Here is a 21,454-nt window from a genome sequence, read left to right as displayed (position 1 = left end):
TCTGTTCCTCTGTTCCTCTGTTCCTCCGTCTCTCCTCTGTTCCTCTCTTCTTCCATCGCTCCTCTCCTCTGTTCCTCTCTTCCTCCATCTCTCCTCTCCTCTGTTCCTCTGTTCCTCTGTTCTTCCGTCTCTCCTCTGTTCCTCTCTTCCTCCATCTCTCCTCTCCTCTGTTCCTCTCTTCCTCCATCTCTCCTCTCCTCTGTTCCTCTCTTCTTGCATCGCTCCTCTCCTCTGTTCCTCTCTTCCTCCATCTCTCCTCTGTTCCTCTCTTCCTCCATCTCTCCTCTCCTCTGTTCCTCTCTTCCTCCATCTCTCCTCTGTTCCTCTCTTCTTCCATCTCTCCTCTGTTCCTCTCTTCTTCCATCTCTCCTCTCCTCTGTTCCTCTCTTCCTCCATCTCTCCTCTCCTCTGTTCCTCTCTTCCTCCATCTCTCCTCTGTTCTTCTCTTCCTCCATCTCTCCTCTGTTCCTCTCTTCCTCCCTCTCTCCTCTGTTCCTCTCTTCTTCCATCTCTCCTCTGTTCCTCTCTTCCTCCATCTCTCCTCTCCTCTGTTCCTCTCTTCCTCCATCTCTCCTCTGTTCCTCTCTTCCTCCCTCTCTCCTCTCCTCTGTTCCTCTCTTCCTCCATCTCTCCTCTGTTCCTCTCTTCCTCCATCTCTCCTCTGTTCCTCTCTTCTTCCCTCTCTCCTCTGTTCTTCTCTTCCTCCCTCTCTCCTCTCTAGTTGCCGTGGCACTGAGGAACCAGAAGGTGAAGATCTCCGGGGGCAACGGCCAGGTCACCATGGTGACCAGCTCCGTGTCGCTGCCGGCGCTCAGTCAGCTGACGCTTTGCTTCGAGGTGGAACGCAACGTCCGGAAACAGGTACCACCCCCGCCGCAGAACAGGAAGTGCTGATGAAGGTTCAGGAAGTGGGTGAAGAGGTCAGATCGAGCCAGTTAACATGTCGGAGAGATATTTCAGAGCCACAACATTTAGATCTTTGTAAACAAGGAGTATTATTTTAAGACCAGTTCTACACTGGACAGGAAACCAGGGTTGTACAGGTGTACGTTTTCTTAGTCCTGGTTCAGACTGAAGTGAAACCTGCGTCTGCAAGAAGAGAAACGATCGGATCTGCTGGAGAAACGGATCGATTCCTCTGAGTGATCGTGGAAGTTAAGATTTGAATCGATAGGTTGCTGACGTGCTCACTGTGCTTTAGAGAATAAGATGATAATATATATAATATAGAATCTACCGTCTTTGAGCTGCTAACAGAATTTCCTTTTTGTCCTTGTTGAGTTGAAGAAAGTTTGGAGACATTAAGTTTACCCACAAGTTTAATGTCTGAAGTTCGTAGTATTTTCCAGGACTAAGCAACCAACTGCAGAGTAGGTGATCTACTTCCTGTTTACGTCACGTGACCGGTCATGTGACATGGGTTAGTGGGCGTGTCAGTGTGTATCTGATACGGAGCCAAACGCTCGTCTGGATCGTCGACTGTTTCTCAAAAAGTTCGTAGACGTTATAAAGTGAAAGAATCACTTTCTGTCTCAATCTCTAGATTCAAGTCTGATGTTCAATCAGTGAATTATGATAATTAAGAGTCAAACAGACCATAAGGGGGGGGGTAGATACCACAGTGTGATTGACAGCTAGTACCATCCAATGGGAGCTCCAGCTGTCAGTCAGGCTCCACCCCCTGCTCATCTAAATATGGTCACATGATGTCAAAGTGAGGCTTCAGAGCAGCAGCTCCCGAACCAGCGGGTGAGGTCCAGGTGGGCTGGGGTTTTGACCTGACGACCCATCGGGGGGGACGTGGTGTTCTGACCAGACTGAAGGTGGTGAACTGACCTCTTGAGTTTGAACTCTGACCTCTGACCCTCGTCTCCCGAACAGAAAGAGTGGCTCTTCACCTACTTCGACAGCAGCAGCACGGTGAGGCTGAGTCTGGGCTCCACCCAGGCCGGCATGACGCTGATCCTGGACGGAGTGTCCTGCTCCATCAACTCCATCCTGTCCTCCTCCGACTTCCCCTTCTCCATGGAGTCCTTCTGCGTGGCCTGGACCTCCTCCACCGGCCTGGTGGCGGTTTACTTCAACGGGAACTACTTCACCAGGACCTGCGCTTCCTCCAGTGGCCACACGGTGCCGGCCGGGGGGCAGTTCAGGTTGGGAGGTGAGTCCCGGCTGTTAGAGCTCAGTCCACTTAGTCACGAGTCACAGGAAGTTCTGATGTGAAGAATCAACAAGGTCAAGGTCAAAGGTCATGAAGCACATGGTGTCAGGGTGAAGGATCTGTTCGATCAGTGAAGAGGATTCAGTTTCCTCTCACTTCCTTAGAGAAGAAAGCATTGGGTTCATCCTCCGTGACAGTTTGACCTCTGTGACAGTTTGACCTCCGTGACAGTTTGACCTCTGTGACAGTTTGACCTCTGTGACAGTTTGACCTCTGTGACAGTTTGACCTCTGTGACAGTTTGACCTCCGTGACAGTTTGACCTCTGTGAACAGTTTGACCTCCGTGACAGTTTGACCTCTGTGACAGTTTGACCTCTGTGAACAGTTTGACCTCCGTGACAGTTTGACCTCCGTGACAGTTTGACCTCTGTGACAGTTTGACCTCTGTGACAGTTTGACCTCCGTGTAAGTTTGATTCCGTGACAGTTTGACCTATGTGACAGTTTGACCTCCGTGACAGTTTGACCTCTGTGACAGTTTGACCTCTGTGACAGTTTGACCTCTGTGACAGTTTGACCTCCGTGACAGTTTGACCTCCGTGAAAGTTTGACCTCTGTGACAGTTTGATTCCGTGACAGTTTGACCTCTGTGACAGTTTGACCTCCGTGACAGTTTGACCTCCGTGACAGTTTGACCTTTGTGAACAGTTTGACCTCTGTGACAGTTTGACCTCTGTGAACAGTTTGACATCCGTGACAGTTTGACCTTTGTGAACAGCTTGACCTCTGTGACAGTTTGACCTCTATGACAGTTTGACCTCCGTGACAGTTTGACCTCCGTGAACAGTTTGACCTCCGTGACAGTTTGACCTCTGTGACAGTTTGACCTCCGTGACAGTTTGACCTCTGTGAACAGTTTGACCTCTGTGACTGTTTGACCCCCGGTAACGACCTGTGGGTCATGTGATCTTGTGTCCAGGGCAGCACAGTTTCGACGGGTACATGTACAACCTGCGGCTGTGGGACTCCGCCCTCACGGAGACGCAGCTGCGGGCGCTGACCTGCGACACGGTGGGAGGCGTGGTGGACTGGGACAACAGCCAGTGGAGCATCCCCCCCGCCCTGGCCCACACCGACGCCACGCTCAGCTGCAGTGAGTAACAATCAGCCCAGCAGCATTAACACACACACACACACACACACACACACACACACCCACACAAACACACACACACACACACTCACACACACACACACACACTCACACACACACACACACACACACACACACACACTCACACACACACACACACACACACACACACACTCACACACACACACACTCACACACACACACACACACACACACACACACACACACACACACACACACTCACACACACACACACACACACACACACACACTCACACACACACACACACACACTCACACACACACACACACACACTCACACACACACACACACACACACACACACACACACACACACACTCACACACACACACACACACATTGTGAGAGCACATTGTGTGTTTGTCTGTGTGTTGTAGAACTTCTTATTTAAAAGCTGTGGTAAGACAGTATATCAATGCACTAGAGTGTGTGTGTGTGAGAGAGAGTGTGTATGTGTGTGTGTGTGTGTGTGTGTGTGTGTGTGTGTGTGTGTGTGTGTGTGTGTGTGTGTGTGTGTGTGTGTGTGTGTGTGTGTGGCCAAATGCTTGTATGCCTCAGAGATTTGCAGTGGTTTTTAAGAAATGCATGATTCTGCACTTAGTTTCCTGAGTCTCTCTCTATCTCACACAGACACACACACAGACACACACACACAGACACACACGTTCCTCACTTTGCTGTGATTCAGAAGAACCCAGTGTGTGAATGAGATCCGTGGTTGTGATGCGTTGTGTGATTAGTTTCCTCATCTTGTCGTATCTTTTATTAACTGAATGCTTTGTTTGTGTGATTCTTTGTTTCCACTAATCTTCTCTTCACAGTCTGCTTCCCTCATTGCATTAACCTAACTACTGCTGCGCCACCTAGTGGTGAGTGCTGATAACACGCTGCTGTGTCCTGTGTCTTTTAACTCAATGTTAAATAACTCGTGAAGGTTTTTTAAATCCTGTGTCGTGTCTGTTTAAGTTTCCTTCAACAAATCGAGTGTGTTTGATTTTTCAACTTAACGATGAACAACGTTTTTTACAGTTGGTTTTTACTGCGTAGAAAAGACTCCATATAAGGATCAAAGTCACATTGGAAAAAAAAGACATAAAACGGTTCGGTGCACATTTGCGGAGCTGAAGTAGAAACATGGAGCTTCTGATGGAGGTGACACAGCTGATCCTGTCTCTTCTTCTCTTACTGCGTCACCAGCTGCTCTGTCTGTTTGGACAAAGTCCTGGAGACACATTGTCTTAAAAGGTTTGACTTTTGAAGTTCTGAGCTGTGAGCTGGAGAAGAACGGAAACACAGACGTAAAGTTCACTACACATGTTGAAGCTCTGGTTTAATAACATTCAGTTGTGTTTCATATTCAGAGTTTTGATGGTTGATGATCTGCTGCTACAAGGAAAATGTAGAAGAAGAAACTGATTGAGAGCAAATCATCAACAAACAGCGACCGATGCAGTTTGTTTAGGAGCATTCGTCGTGAAAGTTAATAATCTATAATAAAATATAATCTGTAACACGACTGAAACTCAAAACTCATAAACATGAAACATGTTGTCGATGGAAACAAAGGAGGAGCCTGTAAATGTGACACGTTCCAGAGCCGCCATGTTTCTCTGGTCCTTCCTGCTCATCCTGCGTCCAATCAGAGAGCTCCCTGGATTATTTCACTTCCTGTCTGTGACAGTGAGTCACTGAGATACAAGTGTATCTTCCTCTCTTTATGAAAGAGTTTAATCTTTCATCTTGAGAGCAGGAATCTAAACTCTGCGCTCACATTCAAACAGACCCTGTTTGTGCTTAGATGTACTACCATAGTTACCATAGCAACAGCAATGACTTATAAACCCAGAGTACAGTAAAACTAGATTTACATATTTAACAGCTCTTTTGTTAACTCATAATTAAAAACATGCTCCCTGATGATGGTAATAAATGAACTGATCTGTTTTGACTCCTCCTCCCAGGTGTCTCCCCCCCTGGAACCACACCCCTCCCCCCCAGCTGTGACTCCCCTGGACTGGGCTGCCCAGGTAGGAAAATCAAGCCTCCACTCTGACCTCTGACCTCACTGCTGCTGGTAAAAACAACATGGAGGCTGATATCAGCTGATCAAACTGTTAGTGACCAACTGTACAAACACAATGTGAGTCATAGCTTCTGCTCTGTTTCCTTCATAAGTAACGAGAAGTGGATTTTATTTCATCCCTTTGAATATAAATGAAGATGGATGACCAGGAAACTGATTCTCATTATATACAGTCACTGATCATCTTTATATACAGTCACTGATTCTCTTTATATACAGTCACTGATCATCTTTATATACAGTCAGTGATCATCTTTATATACAGTCACTGATCATCTTTATATACAGTCACTGATCATCTTTATATACAGTCACTGATCATCTTTATATACAGTCACTGATTCTCTTTATATACAGTCACTGATCATCTTTATATACAGTCAGTGATCATCTTTATATACAGTCACTGATCATCTTTATATACAGTCACTGATCATCTTTATATACAGTCACTGATCTTCTTTATATACAGTCACTGATCTTCTTTATATACAGTCACTGATCATCTTTATATACAGTCACTGATCATATTTATATAGTCACTGATCATCTTTATATACAGTCACTGATCATCTTATATACAGTCACTGATCGTCTTTATATACAGTCACTGATCATCTTATATACAGTCACTGATCATCTTTATATACAGTCACTGATCATCTTTATATACAGTCACTGATCATCTTTATATACAGTCACTGATCATCTTTATAAACAGTCACTGATCATCTTTATATACAGTCACTGATCATCTTTATATACAGTCACTGATGAATCTGTATGATAATCACAATCTCGTCATCTTTTCACTGACGACCCGGCTCGGTAATAAACTGTTCTTATGATCTAGTGAGGTGCTCAGGGTGTGGAACCCTCAACCTGCTGCCAGGACTGTTTTATTCCCCATGACCACGTACATATTTAATACAGGTGAATCCAGAGGAAATCAAACTCTGCACCTTGGCAGCATCACATCCACACACATTCCATCTGGCCTCACAGAATGTCAGCCTCTTCTCAGTGCAGCCCGTTAAAACACCGTCGAGTCCGACTGACCCGGAGTTCCCCTGAAGCCCTCAGGCTGCTCGCCCCCCCCCCCCCCCCTCTGAAATGGCTTCTGGACGTCTTGTTAGGGAGAACGTCTCACCTCCATCGGGCCTGGGCTCGGTTCCCAGAACCTCCACGTTCCCACAGTCCCTCAAAATAATCAAGCCTCCCAAATACTGTCAGACTATTCTGAACGTGTAAAAGGTCTTGGTTTGAAAAGAGAATGAGATGAGGGAAGGAGAGAGGAAGAGGAGAGGAAGAGGACAGGAAGAGGCCGGAGGCACCGAGAAGAAGAAACAGCGTAGAGATCCGACAGGAGGGAACGATAGAGTCAAAGAGAAAAGGGAGAATAAGATGTTCAGAAGTTTTACAGACTCAGAAGAAAAGTTTTAAAGTTCAGACGATTGTGTTTTGTGTTAATGTCAGAAAATATCGAATCCTTCTCAAGTCACATGATTCATGGGAGTATTTATTCACAACTTATTTTTTAGATTCGCCACTTTTTTCCAATTAGTTTTTTTTCAAATGTGCATAAAAACATAGATGTGAAGGTGAATAGAGCCACACATGGAAAATGAGAAAGAAGAAGTCTTTGGAGACAGAGTTCAGATCTTAAATTTGGGACTTTGGCTTCTGCATGAAGCCAAAGTCCCAAAGAAGAAACAATATAAAAGAAGAGATTCCTGAAAGGACACACTCTGCTCGTATGTTATTCATAATAAGGAAAAAGCTGCAGAAATATTTTATTTTACTAAGAATGCACCGTCTGCTGCTCTCTGTGGGAAAGTTTGTCCTCGGACGTGATCTGATTATGACATTTTCCTGAAATTAACCTTCTGTGTCCCGAGAGGAACTGAGTGAGGAGTGTTCAGACCATCAAGCCAAAACCATTCAATCTGGAAAACTGTCTTAGCTCCAATCGTGGAGAATAGAAAGGAACCTGGAGGTCATGACCTTGAACAGTAGCTGGGTTCCAACTGACCATGTGACCAAAGTCCTGTTCCCCAAATATCAGTTCTCACAGTCTCCTGAGCTGCGGAGGCCTCGAGGGAACGTTTCCTAAAGGTCGGTTCCTGTGGGACTCGTGAGAGGAGCCGAGTCCAGCCAGAGTCAGCCCAGTTCACAGACTGTAAATTACTACAGCAGGTCAACAGACCAACGTGTAAACAGACCAACACGCCAACCGACCAAAGGGTCAACACGCCAACAGACCAAAGGGTCAACAGGTCAACAGACCAACAAAGTTGCAGCAGATAACTCCTCCCTCTTAAGATTTGGTACGGAGGTTGATTTGGACTCAAGAGGAACTGATGGCTTCACAAACGAGAGTTGGGGTCTTGAACATGTGACCTTCAGACCCCTTCAGGTCACATTGACCTAATGAGTGTGTGTGTGGACTGCAGTGGGGGGGTGTGGGGGGGGGGTGCAGGTAAACAACCAGTGGTCTGAGATTCTAGTAAACACAAGTTATTATGATGTATTTCTTTACATTCACTGAAAACCAGAGAAGAACAGAAACGTCGTCTCTTTAAAGATTGTTCAGTAAAGAATCTTTCTCCTCCTGGTGTCACTACGACCAGCTGCTCCTTCTCCTGCCACCTCCTCCACCTCCTCCACTAACACCAGCCATGCTACTAATGCCAGCTCCCACGGTAAGCAACCTGCCCTCCACCTCCTCCTGCTGCCTCCTCCTCCTCATATCTACTCCTCCTGCTGCCTCCTCCTCCTCATATCTCCTCCTCCTCCTCCTCATATCTCCTCCTCCTCATATCTCCTCCTCCTCCTCCTCATATCTCCTCCTCCTGCTGCCTCCTCCTCCTCATATCCTCTTTTATCTCTGTTACCACCTCCTCCTGCTGCCTCCTCCTCCTCATATCTCCTCCTCCTGCTGCCTCCTCCTCCTCATATCCTCTTTTATCTCTGTTACCACCTCCTCCTGCTGCCTCCTCCTCCTCATATCTCCTCCTCCTCCTCATATCTCCTCCTCCTGCTGCCTCCTCCTCCTCATATCTCCTCCTCCTGCTGCCTCCTCCTCCTCATATCTCCTCCTGCTGCCTCCTCCTCCTCATATCTCCTCCTCCTCCTCCTCATATCTCCTCCTCCTGCTGCCTCCTCCTCCTCATATCCTCTTTTATCTCTGTTACCACCTCCTCCTGCTGCCTCCTCCTCCTCATATCTCCTCCTCATATCTCCTCCTCCTGCTGCCTCCTCCTCCTCATATCTCCTCCTCCTGCTGCCTCCTCCTCCTCATATCTCCTCCTGCTGCCTCCTCCTCCTCATATCTCCTCCTCCTCCTCCTCACTGAAAACAATTACAGCTCATAACTGATTTTTCTGTTCTTTTTGGATCCTTGATTTTTGACACAAGCTCGATTTAGTCCTGTTCTTTTTCTCTTTTAACTCCTGTCCTGTACATTTTAAGATTTTATAAATCTTTTACATATATATATATAATTCATACAGTTACACTCCATTACCCAAAACAATTATCCTTACTGTCAAATAGGCTTCTCTCATAAAGATCACAATACATTTGATACTCAGCCATAACCTTTGAAAACCCCATGAAAAGTCATTCAGAGCTATTTTAATTAAGTCTCAAGTAAAGTAAGTCATTAAGTGAAATGCTTAATAATTATTTGTTCACTCTGTGATTAAATATCTTCCTGAGAGACGAGTCAGCTTCTGATCAACCGACACATGGTTGTGTTACAGTCAGGACAACTGACACATGGTTGTGTTACACTCAGGACAACTGACACCCACAGACATGGATGGATGATTACAGATATGTATGATTGTATTAATTAAAAGTGAGTTCATCATTACTGAATTCATCTGTGACTGCGTCCTTCTGAAGAGTTTCTGAGTTGTGAATGAATTAGATTTATGAATATTTGACATATTCTAACACATGTCGCACTAACTACTGCTGAGAAGTATCATGAGCATCAGGCAGCTTCCTGTTCCTGTGGTCGCTCTCGTTCTGCTGCATTCTGTTCATCTGTCCATCTCCAGTCCTCCCTCCCATCCCTCCATCCTCACCCAGCATCCCTGCCACTAGCTTGCCTCTAACCAGCAGCACCAGCGCTCCCAGCACAGCAGGCTCCGCCTCCTCTGGTAAGGCTTCGTCTGCTTTGCTGCTTTGTTGATCTTCGCAAGTATCACCGGAATTGAAGTAAATTTATATTCAAGTTCACATTTACTCCACTACATATATCAGCAAATATCGATATGTTCTACTCCATTACATTTTCACTGATCCAATCAGAGCAGGCAGGTAACATTAGACCCCGCCCACTGCAGACTCCATGATGCATCAGGGAATCACCTAAACTCTGAAAGTTCATCTGGAACTATAACATTTGTGTAGCGTCACAAAAACATGATCTCAAGGCTCTTCGGATAGTGAAGCTAACGGTTCCTGCCACGAGTTTTGCTTCTACTTCTCTCACGTTCTGTTTTAGTGCTGAAGTTAGCATGCTAACCAGCTAGCCTCGCACCAGAGAGAGCCCCTTTAAAGCATGATCCCCATGGTAACACTGAAATCAAGCTTCTCTATTTGACCTGTTACTGAACCTTAAAAATCATTTTTATATCTAGAAATCAAACTTGTATTTAGAGAAAAGACGCAGCTAGCATCCATCCGTCTATATTCGGACTGAGGCTAGCGACAGAGAAGCTAGCTCTTCTGGTGAGATATAACCGTGACCATACTCTTTTATTTAAAGTTGATTTTTCGCTTCAGGTGTTGAATGTGACCTGCTCTCGGTTTGGTTTATATCGGACCTGCAGCATGTGTCTTTAACGCTGACATGACATTGGATTGTGTATTTCTTCTGTAGCTCAACAGACAACCAGCAGCACAACAAGCGTTTCCTCTGCTCCCACTAACATCCCAGCTACTAACCCCACAGCGCCGGGTAAGAGCAACAGCATCGCTAACACTCACAGGGAGTTTGAATCTGGGTCCTGACCACAGACTGAAAATAAAGATGGACGACATGACAGCGCCCCAAAAGTGAAGCCAAATCCTCTGTGTCGCCCTCTGGTGGCTGGCTGTGGTACATACGATCACCTCCTCCATGCTGGTGGATCGGGTTAGAAGGTGAACTTCACGTGTTCCTCTGAAGGTCTCGGTTCCTTAGTGATCTTCAGTTGTTCAGAATGTGTTAGAAACATGGCGGCTGTAAACAACATGTTGAGTTCACGTGTTTACAACATCTTGATATGATGATAACGAGGAAGAAAAATAAAAGATCAGGTGATCGACAGATTCATCATTTAAACATTAATCATACAATCTTGACCTTGACAAGTTGACAAGTTCACATTAAAAGCTTCTGTTTAGACCCGATTATAAATTATGTAAATTGGTTTATAGCCGATGACGTCAACAACTCGTGGAAAAACCAGTTTGGTTTGAATTAGTAATTTACTGATTCATAAACACACTGTTTGAATCTGATATGTTTCGGCTCTGGTTGGATAGTTTTGAGGAAGCAGAGACGCGTCGTCCATCTTTGATTACAGTCTCTGGATCAAACATTTATAACTGAGTAAACAACCTGAGGTAATTAATAAGCTGGGAAATCAAATAAAGTTTATATCTTAAACTGATTAAGAGATCATTTGTACGACTGGACCTTTGCTCGTGTGAATATGAAACTCCAATGATGTGGATATTTAACACCTAATTCTTTATTGCTTAGTCTTCTTCAACAATAAACCAGCTCTCAGTGTTTGAAACAACTTTAATATATGATAAACTTACAAGAATATGAAATCATGCATGATCCAATTTTATGCCTATGATTGGTGTAACCATGGCAACAGTGATGTTCTTAAAGCTAAAATGCATTAAGTGAATTTCGCCTTATTAACGACTAACCAGCCACTAACACAGCTGCTATCACTGCTCCTGATGTCTGAGTGACATATTAACCTCTTGTTATTCTTTTGATTTCTCATTAGAAATGAATCAGTCGTGTTTTATACTTTTACTAAACTGTTGCTTGTTCCTTGACGCTTTGTGTTGTGATTTTTTTAAATTGTGTTTGTTTCATGATTGTCTACTGTCCCTGGAGAAGCTGCTTCCCCTGTTATGGATCTTTCATTTGATTCCATTAAACAACCTAACCTACTCATACACATCTCATATAGAACGTTATGATATCTTAGATTGTTTAATATTTATTCTCTCAGAAACATTCTTAGTCCTGAATCTTTTCTGTGATAATCAAAGAAAAAATCATCATCAAATCCACGACTTCTTACACTAACAATAGTTGTGATTATCTCCAGTAACGATCTGTTGTGAGCACTGTGGTTGATCCAGGAGGTTTTAGGACTTGTTATCTGTAACCTGCTCTTTCTTTACGACGGCCTGGTTCTATGTCTCGTGTCCTGGTCACAGCGAAGGAGACTCCGGTGAAACCCAGAGCTGCTCCTGATGCTGCCGTCGTGACTCTTCAGACGCCGGAAACCATTTCCTCCCGGTTCACGCCGCTGGCCGCCGGTGCAGCTGCTCACCACAGGAGACTGAGGCGTGCTTTTGGTTTAGCTGCCGCTGGAGGAGCTTCTCACCACCGACACGCAGCACCTCCTCCTCCTCCTCCAGCTCCACGTGAATCCACTTACCCTCGAGCGTCCTCCTCCTTCCCTCGGCCTCCACGCCATCGCAGCTCCAGGACCTCCCTGGGGATCATCTCCACGCCTCTGGTCTGGCAGGGACGGAAGAGGCCGACAGGAGGAAGACATCCGGCTGCCACCAGAGCGACACCTCGTCCTCATGTGGTTCACATCACCAAACCTGCTGCTCCACCTGTCAAATCCACCACCAGGCCCACGTACGCTACACAACCAAGGGGACACAAATACACACCTGCTCCCGGGTTGAGAAACGCAACTCGTGTTGGATATGTGACGAACACAACTGGTGCATCGACTCCACCTTCATCACGACCAAACCTTCCTGCAGACACCGAAGACTCTTTGCTCCACCCAGGATCTGGAGTGTCCTCGCCACCGGCCCCGGGTCAGGAGTCGCCCGCATGGCGGCGTGGAGACGAAGCCTCGGACACAAACAAGTCCTCCTCCTCCTCATCTTCCTCGGTGCTTTCTTCATCATCTGCACTGAGCAGCAGGAAGAACAAACCGGCCGTGGCCCAGACGTCCCCACGGAACACCACGGCTGCTCTGGACGACCTCACGGATTCTCTGGAGCCGCCGGCGTACGAATACGCATCAGGAGCCGACCCGTTTGTTTATGACTCGTCGGATCTCACGGGTGCAGATGGATCCTTCAGTTTGTTTGAATTCGACGCTGACGACTCCGTGGAGGCTCCGCCCACTGTCGGTCCGACCTTGTTCGGCCCTGACGCCAAATTCAAACATGGCGTGCTTCCTGTTCCGCAGCCCTTCGCCACTTCCCTCACAGGAAGTGAACATTTGCTCAGCGGCTCCGACGACTCGGACACTCGACCGAGTGGCTCCACAGCGGGGGGGCAGCTTCCTCTGGCCGGATCACAAGATGGATTCTCATTCGTCAGCGGCTCCCTGACTCCTCCCCCGACTCTGACAGGAAGTCAGACCGACCTCGGGGTTTCAAGCAGCACGAGTCCGAGTGGGCGGAGTCCAGATGAAAGTCCGTTCTCAATCTCTGCCTCTCAACACCTGTCCTTCCATCCCTCCCTCTTCCTCCCCTCCCTCCCTCCCTCCGGGTTGATTCAGCCCTCCTCTGCTCGGCCCTCAGGTTTCCCTCAGCAGATCTTCTCCTCCTCAGAGCTTCAGGAGGAGGACCCAACACAGGAATCCTTCTCCTCACTGTCTCTGACCTCCAAGGACAGTGAAACCAACAGTTTACACACGAGTTCAGGTTTAATGACACAGAGACAATCCTCAGTGCTCCTCTCGCTCTTCTCCTCTCCTCCTCCTGCTCTTCCAGAAACGTCTCTTTCTAACTCTTTAGTGTCTCCTCTCGATGCTCCTCTTCACCTCCCTTCCCCGTCTCCTCCTCCTCTTCACCTCCCTTCCCCGTCTCCTCCTCCTCTTCACCTCCCTTCCCCGTCTCCTCCTCCTCTTCCTCTGTCTCCTCTTCACCTCCCTTCCCCGTCTCCTCTTCACCTCCCTTCCCCGTCTCCTCCTCCTCTTCACCTCCCTTCCCCATCTCCTCTTCACCTCCCTTCCCCGTCTCCTCCTCCTCTTCACCTCCCTTCCCCGTCTCCTCTTCACCTCCCTTCCCCATCTCCTCTTCACCTCCCTTCCCTGTCTACTCCTCCTCCTCCTCTGTCTCCTCTTCACCTCCCTTCCCCGTCTCCTCTTCACCTCCCTTCCCCGTCTCCTCTTCACCTCCCTTCCCCGTCTCCTCTTCACCTCCCTTCCCCGTCTCCTCTTCACCTCCCTTCCCCGTCTCCTCCTCCTCCTCCTCTGTCTCCTCTTCACCTCCCTTCCCCGTCTCCTCCTCCTCTTCACCTCCTTTCCCCGTCTCCTCTTCACCTCCCTTCCCCGTCTCCTCCTCCTCTTCACCTCCCTTCCCCGTCTCCTCTTCACCTCCCTTCCCCGTCTCCTCCTCCTCCTCCTCTGTCTCCTCTTCACCTCCCTTCCCCGTCTCCTCCTCCTCCTCCTCTGTCTCCTCTTCACCTCCCTTCCCCGTCTCTGTCTCCTCTTCACCTCCCTTCCCCGTCTCCTCCTCCTCTTCACCTCCTTTCCCCGTCTCCTCTTCACCTCCCTTCCCCGTCTCCTCCTCCTCTTCACCTCCCTTCCCATTCTCCTCTTCACCTCCCTTCCCCGTCTCCTCCTCCTCTTCCTCTGTCTCCTCTTCACCTCCCTTCCCCGTCTCCTCCTCCTCTTCACCTCCCTTCCCATTCTCCTCTTCACCTCCCTTCCCCGTCTCCTCCTCCTCTTCCTCTGTCTCCTCTTCACCTCCCTTCCCCGTCTCCTCCTCCTCCTCCTCAGCACCCCCCCACCTCCCCACCCTCCCCTCTCGGGCCGGCTGAGGGAGAACCTTCAGAAACAGACGCTGCTGTTGAAGCTGCTCACGTTCCAGATGGAGATGATGTGAACTTTGAGCCGTCTCTGTCTCTGTCTCCGTCTCCGTCTCCGTCTCTGTCTCTGTCTCTGTCTCTGTCTCTGTCTCTGTCTCCGTCTCCGTCTCCGTCTCCGTCTCTGTCTCCGTCTCCGTCTCCGTCTCTGTCTCTGTCTCTGTCTCCGTCTCCGTCTCTGTCTCTGTCTCTGTCTCTGTCTCTGTCTCTGTCTCTGTCTCTGTCTCTGTCTCCATCTCTGTCTCCGTCTCTGTCTCTGAACCTTCAGAGGGACTTTCATGTGACAGCAGTGGACACAGCGTCCTTGATGTCCCTTCCTCTTCTCTCTGAAGACCAGCCGCTCTCTGCTGAGAGGTCGGGTTCTGCAGAGCTCTCTGATGTTCAGTCCAGTCCACTCGTCCATTCCATCGGGACGTCCTCCTCTGGTCAGATGAATCCATCTCCCTCCAGATCTCCTGTGGAGAACCTAGCAGCCGGTTCTGAGTCACTCGCACCAGATTCACCGACTCTAATTCTTCCAGCTCGGCCTCGGCCAGAGTCGTTCGACCTCCAGGTCAGTTCTTCAGAGGTCAGATGGTCGCTCGGCTCTGATCAGAGCAGGATGAGCCAATCAGAGGAGACAGATCAGCTTGAGTCCGAGTCACCAGATGGAGGTCGCCCCCTGGTGCTGCTCCAGGACAGTGTGGACAGAAGGGAACCATTTCTCTCAACCTCTCCCTCTCCCTCTTCTTCACAATCTACGATTCCCTTCCTTTCAACTTTGAGTTCCCTGTTCCATCGCCGTGACAACCTGCTGCTCGCTCCGTCTGCAGAAACGTTTCCTGCTGCCACGGTGATGCAGGACGCTCTGGGGACAGGATGGGCGGGGGGGCGGGACCCTGCAGCGTCCTCTTCCTCACCCTCCTCCTCTTCCTCACCCTCCTCCTCTTCCTCCTCTTCCTCCTCTGACCCGGGGGTTGGAAACTCTCTCATCTTTCCGCTGACTGTCTCCCTCACTGATGAGCAGGTGAACACCAGCTCCGCCTCCGGTGCCCCCCCTCACTCACAGGCTCTCACCCACTTCCATGATGGATCCAACCCCCCCACCCAGACTCTCCGCAGCAGCCGGACCACACCACCTGGCCCGGCCCCCCCCCTGACCCCCCCAGGAGCTCAGGTTGATAGGAGCAGGGTTTCAGATGCAGGTGAGGAACCGGAGATGAGTGAGAGACCAGAGCCGAGCGAACCAGAACCAGAACCAGAACCAGAACCAGGACCAGAACCAGAACCAGGACCAGAACCAGAACCAGAACCAGAACCAGAACCAGAACCAGGACCAGAACCAGAACCAGGACCAGAACCAGAACCAGAATCAGAACCAGGACCAGAACCAGAACCAGAACCAGAACCAGAACCAGGACCAGGACCACAACCAGAACCAGGACCAGAACCAGAACCAGAACCAGAACCAGGACCAGGACCAGGACCAGAACCAGGACCAGGACCAGAACCAGAACCAGAACCAGGACCAGAACCAGAACCAGGATCTCCTGCTGACGTCTCTGAGCTGCAGCAGCAAACCTCCCTCTTCATCTCCTTTACCCCCCCTCTTCCTTCACCTTCTCCCTTTCTCTCTCTTCACATCTCCCCTATCTCTTCCTCCATCCCCGGATCCCTTCCTCTCACGTCTGTCATCACACCATCTTCCACTCACCCCCCCCCCAGCATGGCGCCCGCTGGCGTCCTCCCGCCCACACTCACCCAGCCCCCCCTGGACAACCACTTACAGTCCCCCCCCGCCTCCACCACACGCCCTTTTAGCCGTTCAGCAGAGTCACAGCTGATCACAGCGAGCCAATCACTTCCTCCTGGCCGAGCTCCCCCCCCCCCTGAGGAGAAAGTGAAACCCAGCCTCACAAACAACTCACAAACTTTGGAATCTTCCGATGTGGTCGACGGCACGGCGTCCTCCCCCGAGGCGTCCGGTCACCACCGTCCAGCTGGGACTCGTGTCTCTACCTTCTTTGACCCTGCAGGGGTTGTTCCAAAGATCCACATCGCAGAGGAGCAGGCCTCAGCTGGGTCTCCGTCTCCAGCAGTGAGCACCGGACTCAGTGTTACTCAGGCCGTCGTGTGGAACGCTCCAACAGACCTTCGACCAAACCAGAATCCAGATGCTGCTCTGGACGCTCTATCATTTCCTGTTGAAATGAAAATAACTTCCTCCCGCCCCAGTTATCAGACAAGCTTTACACCGTTAAGACTTCCCACTGCTTCAAATCTCCTCCTGCAGACCTCTGGCCTTAATGCCTCCAGCCCCCCCGCAGGCTCCCCTACCGATGCCCCAGATCCAGGCTTCACTCCTGGGCCTCCAGAGCTCCCCCCTGCTGTGAGTGGCAGCCACACTGCAAACACCACGGGCTTAGAAAGCATCTCCGAGTCAAATACTGCGACTGTAACAACCCTCAAAGCCTCGGTGCCCAATGAGATGACCAACAACACAAAGGCTACAAACGCTACAACTTTGATAGACAATGGAAACCTGGGGGCGACTCAGCAGAACGTGACAGGAAACAAACCGTCGCCTCATCTCGCTGTGAGTGCAGAAACATCAGCAAAGGCAAATTCTACCGTTTCGAAGACGAGTTTGAACTCAGGTGCGAGCGAGTCGAGTCACAGCGGGAGTCAGAGCTCAGGAGCATTTGGGAATGAGGCCGCAAACGACAGTGCCCACCGTTCCCCTCCTTCACCTGCGGACGCCATTATGATCCCACAGAACTCTTCTCCTCCGACTTTCAGCAGCGGCCTGGAGAAGGCCACGGTTCATCCGACCCACGGATCTCCAACTGTGGATTTTACTGCCAAACCCTCGTTGCCATGCCAATGTAAACAACGCTTTCATTTTACATGTCTGTGTGGACTGTCATCGGGGAACAGTATGTCATGCAGTAACAAAAAACGTAGACGTAGAGAATTTAAAAAATCAACAGTAGCAACTTGTATTAAGTCTTAAAACCTTGAGCCGCCGGGAGATCAAATCCTCTGATGGCGTTTGCCCTCAGAGTCGAGTCACGTTCATTTGGAACCAGATGTTCAACCGTCTCATGAACATGTCAAACTCAAGTGTCCACATATTTCTGGCCATTTGTGTTAGAAACAAAAAGACGCTGTAGAAATGTGCAGCTCAATGGAAACAGGATTTTAAGACTGAACACAGGATCAAATTGCTGGTGGAGGTGGTCGGGTCGATGTAGCTGCTTTAGACGCTTCTCTCTTTGGGCTTTAACTGTCAATCAGGTGGATGGTTTCATCCCTCAGGTATCCCAGGCTTCTGATTGGATGGTGATGATTCTGTCGGATATTAACTCCTCAGTCAGACTGTAGAACTGACCTGGTACTTGTAGATATAAAGATGTAATGTTCTTTTCTTACTGTTTCTTTTTCTTTACCTGTATGTCTTCTCTTGTATCTGTCCATCATTACATTACCTCATGTTCCTCCTTTTCTTTTCATCTACACTCTGTTGTTTCTGTCGGGTTGGGTCCTCTGGGCTCCTGGTGGAGATGCTGCTCGCTCACTGATCAGCTCCCTGACCGACATGAGGTCTGACGCTGAGCAGCCTGCAGCGTCTCCACCAGAAGGTTGGCTGAGCTCCACGTCCCAACTGCTCCTTAGCGTTTACTAAGTATTATAGGTACTGTAGTGACACCTAGTGACCAATGTCAGGCATAGCAGGAGAGCTGAGCACTTACTCCAGAGGAGAAAACTCACATCTTTAATAATCAGGACTTATTAAAGATGTTTTATTGGGTGTTTTAGGAGGACAAATAAAAACAGGACAGAATCATCTGGTATTCAAATATCTGACGGATGGAAGGTCACCAAGGGTTTTATTCTAAAGTAAGAAAACTGAGATAATACAGAGAATAAAGGAAGGAAGTTTTACATTTATTACTTTAGTATCTGTCCTGTTGTCCGATAGTTAATAATTTATTATAAATATTTATAATGATGGTTTGCTCTGGCTCAGACAGTTTATAAGAAAACTAATATTTTAAGGAAATGTTTCGTTTGGGTCCCGACATGTGAACGGATTCTATTGGCTGAGAACATTCAGTAAAACTTGTGGACTCCTCTCCTGCCATGTGACACGGGCCTGACCACGAGTAGTGAAATACAGAGCTCCGTTATCTGTGTCAAACGATTTCTCTCTCTTTGTCTCCAGAGGAGTTGTTCTACCGGATTCATTTTGTGGTGGACGACGGCGGCTCCGTCTCAAACCCGAGTGACGTGAAGCAAGCTGTGGTTCTCTGGGTGAGTCCAGCATAGTTCTGCAGCTCTGCTGTCACTCTACTGTCACTCTACTGTCACTCTGTCACTCTACTGTTACTCTGTCACTCTGTCACTCTACTGTCACTCTGCTATCACTCTACTGTTACTCTACTGTCACTCTACTGTCACTCTGTCACTCTACTGTTACTCTGTCACTCTGTCACTCTGTCACTCTACTGTTACTCTACTGTCACTCTACTGTTACTCCATCACTCTGCTGTCACTCTACTGTCACTCTACTGTCACTCTATCACTCTGTCACTCTGTCACTCTGTCACTCTACTGTTACTCTGTCACTCTGTCACTCTACTGTCACTCTACTGTCACTCTACTGTCACTCTACTGTTACTCTGTCACTCTGTCACTCTACTGTCACTCTGTCACTCTACTGTTACTCTGTCACTCTGTCACTCTACTGTCACTCTACTGTCACTCTGTCACTCTGTCACTCTACTGTCACTCTACTGTTACTCTGTCACTCTACTGTTACTCTGTCACTCTACTGTCACTCTACTGTCACTCTGTCACTCTGTCACTCTGTCACTCTACTGTTACTCTGTCACTCTACTGTCACTCTGTCACTCTGTCACTCTACTGTTACTCTGTCACTCTACTGTCACTCTACTGTCACTCTACTGTCACTCTACTGTTACTCTGTCACTACTGTCACTCTACTGTCACTCTAATGTTACTCTGTCACTCTACTGTCACTCTACTGTTACTCTGTCACTCTACTGTAACCCTACTGTCACTCTGTCACTCTACTGTTACTCTACGGTCACTCTGTCACTCTACTGTTACTCTGTCACTCTACTGTCACTCTACTGTCACTCTGTCACTCTACTGTAACTCTACTGTCACTCTGTCACTCTACTGTTACTCTACTGTTACACTGCTGTCACTCTACTGTCACTCTGTCACTCTACTGCTACTCTGCTGTCACTATACTGTCACTATACTGTCACTCTGTCACTCTGCTGTTACTCTGTCACTCTACTGTCACTCTACTATTACTCTACTGTCACTCTACTGTTACTCCATCACTCTGCTGTCGCTCTACTGTCACTCTGTCACTCTACTGTTACTCTGTCACTCTACTGTCACTCTGCTGTCACTCTACTGTCACTCTACTGTCACTCTGTCACTCTACTGTTACTCTTTCACCCTGCTGTCCCTCTACTGTTACTCTGTCACTCTACTGTCACTCTACTGTCACTCTGCTATTAATCTACTGTTACTCTGCTGTCACTCTACTGTTACTCTGCTGTCACTCTACTGTCACTCTGTCACTCGACTGTTACTCCATCACTCTGCTGTTGCTCTACTGTCACTCTGTCACTACTGTCACTCTACTGTCACTCTAATGTTACTCTGTCACTCTACTGTCACTCTACTGTCACTCTACTGTTACTCTACTGTAACTCTACTGTCACTCTACTGTCACTCTGTCACTCTACTGTTACTCTAATGTTACTCTGTAACTCTACTGTCACTCTACTGTCACTCTGCTGTCACTCTACTGTTACTGTACTGTAACTCTACTGTCACTCTACTGTCACTCTGTCACTACTGTCACTCTAATGTTACTCTGTCACTCTACTGTTACTTTACTGTCACTCTACTGTCACTCTACTGTCACTCTACTGTTACTCTGTCACTCTACTGTCACTCTACTGTTACTCTGTCACTCTACTGTCACTCTACTGTCACTCTACTGTCACTCTGCTGTCACTCTACTGTCACTCTGCTGTCACTCTACTGTTACTGTACTGTAACTCTACTGTCACTCTACTGTCACTCTGTCACTACTGTCACTCTAATGTTACTCTGTCACTCTACTGTTACTTTACTGTCACTCTACTGTCACTCTACTGTCACTCTACTGTTACTCTTTCACCCTGCTGTCCCTCTACTGTTACTCTGTCACTCTACTGTCACTCTGTCACTACTGTCACTCTAATGTTACTCTGTCACTCTACTGTTACTTTACTGTCACTCTACTGTCACTCTACTGTTACTCTGTCACTACTGTCACTCTACTGTTACTCTACTGTCACTCTGTCACCCTGCTTTCCCTCTAATGCTCGACTTTGATGAATTCAGAATCTGATGGTTTTTGTGTTTGAGCTAGAATCCATGTGTGTGAACCTGTATGTTCTCTGGACACGTGTCAGTGGCGTGATGATGGCGTGTTTCCTCAGCTCCTGCTTGTTGTCGGACTGATTGATCGGATTTGTTTTCTTCTTTCAGCTCAATCAGACGTTTCAGAACTGGACCCACTCCGTCTCCGTAGATCACGTCCGGTAATTCTACATCTTTCACCAGCTAAAGACAAACAAGAGCATGAAGGAGCTGTTTTATCGTAACAGACTTTAGACGTTCAAATCTATTTCAATCATTGTCTTCACGTGGTGTCTTCAGTACTTTAATGACGTGTCTCTCTCTGCAGCGTCCAGCAGGGGGCAGCGAGCGGAGGAAACCCCACCAGGTAAACACATCATGTGTTTAATGTTCTTCAGATGTGACTCACATTCTGTTTTTTTCCTCTTTCAGCCCAAACACAAGCATAATACATACAGGAAACATATGCACATACAATTTCAGAATTATAAA

At 48.1% G+C, this 21,454-nt stretch overlaps 1 protein-coding gene across 1 annotated transcript in view; it reads left to right on the top strand.

Moving 5' to 3' along the window:
* The window catches only part of adgrg6 (adhesion G protein-coupled receptor G6), a 53,604-nt gene that overhangs the window by 10,854 nt on the left and 21,296 nt on the right, over positions 1-21,454 (top strand). The window contains exons 5-11 of the mRNA XM_061091956.1: positions 722-861; positions 1,882-2,161; positions 3,141-3,314; positions 5,318-5,383; positions 18,735-18,823; positions 21,092-21,144; positions 21,291-21,329. Of these exons, the coding sequence (XP_060947939.1) occupies positions 722-861; positions 1,882-2,161; positions 3,141-3,314; positions 5,318-5,383; positions 18,735-18,823; positions 21,092-21,144; positions 21,291-21,329 (841 nt within the window). The remainder of the gene's footprint in view (positions 1-721; positions 862-1,881; positions 2,162-3,140; positions 3,315-5,317; positions 5,384-18,734; positions 18,824-21,091; positions 21,145-21,290; positions 21,330-21,454) is intronic.

This window comes from Limanda limanda, chromosome 18 (genome assembly GCF_963576545.1).
Source record: "Limanda limanda chromosome 18, fLimLim1.1, whole genome shotgun sequence".
NCBI classification, from domain to species: domain Eukaryota; kingdom Metazoa; phylum Chordata; class Actinopteri; order Pleuronectiformes; family Pleuronectidae; genus Limanda; species Limanda limanda.
The sequence above is the reverse complement of the archived record's forward strand: the minus strand, read 5'-3'. Positions and strand labels throughout refer to the sequence as shown.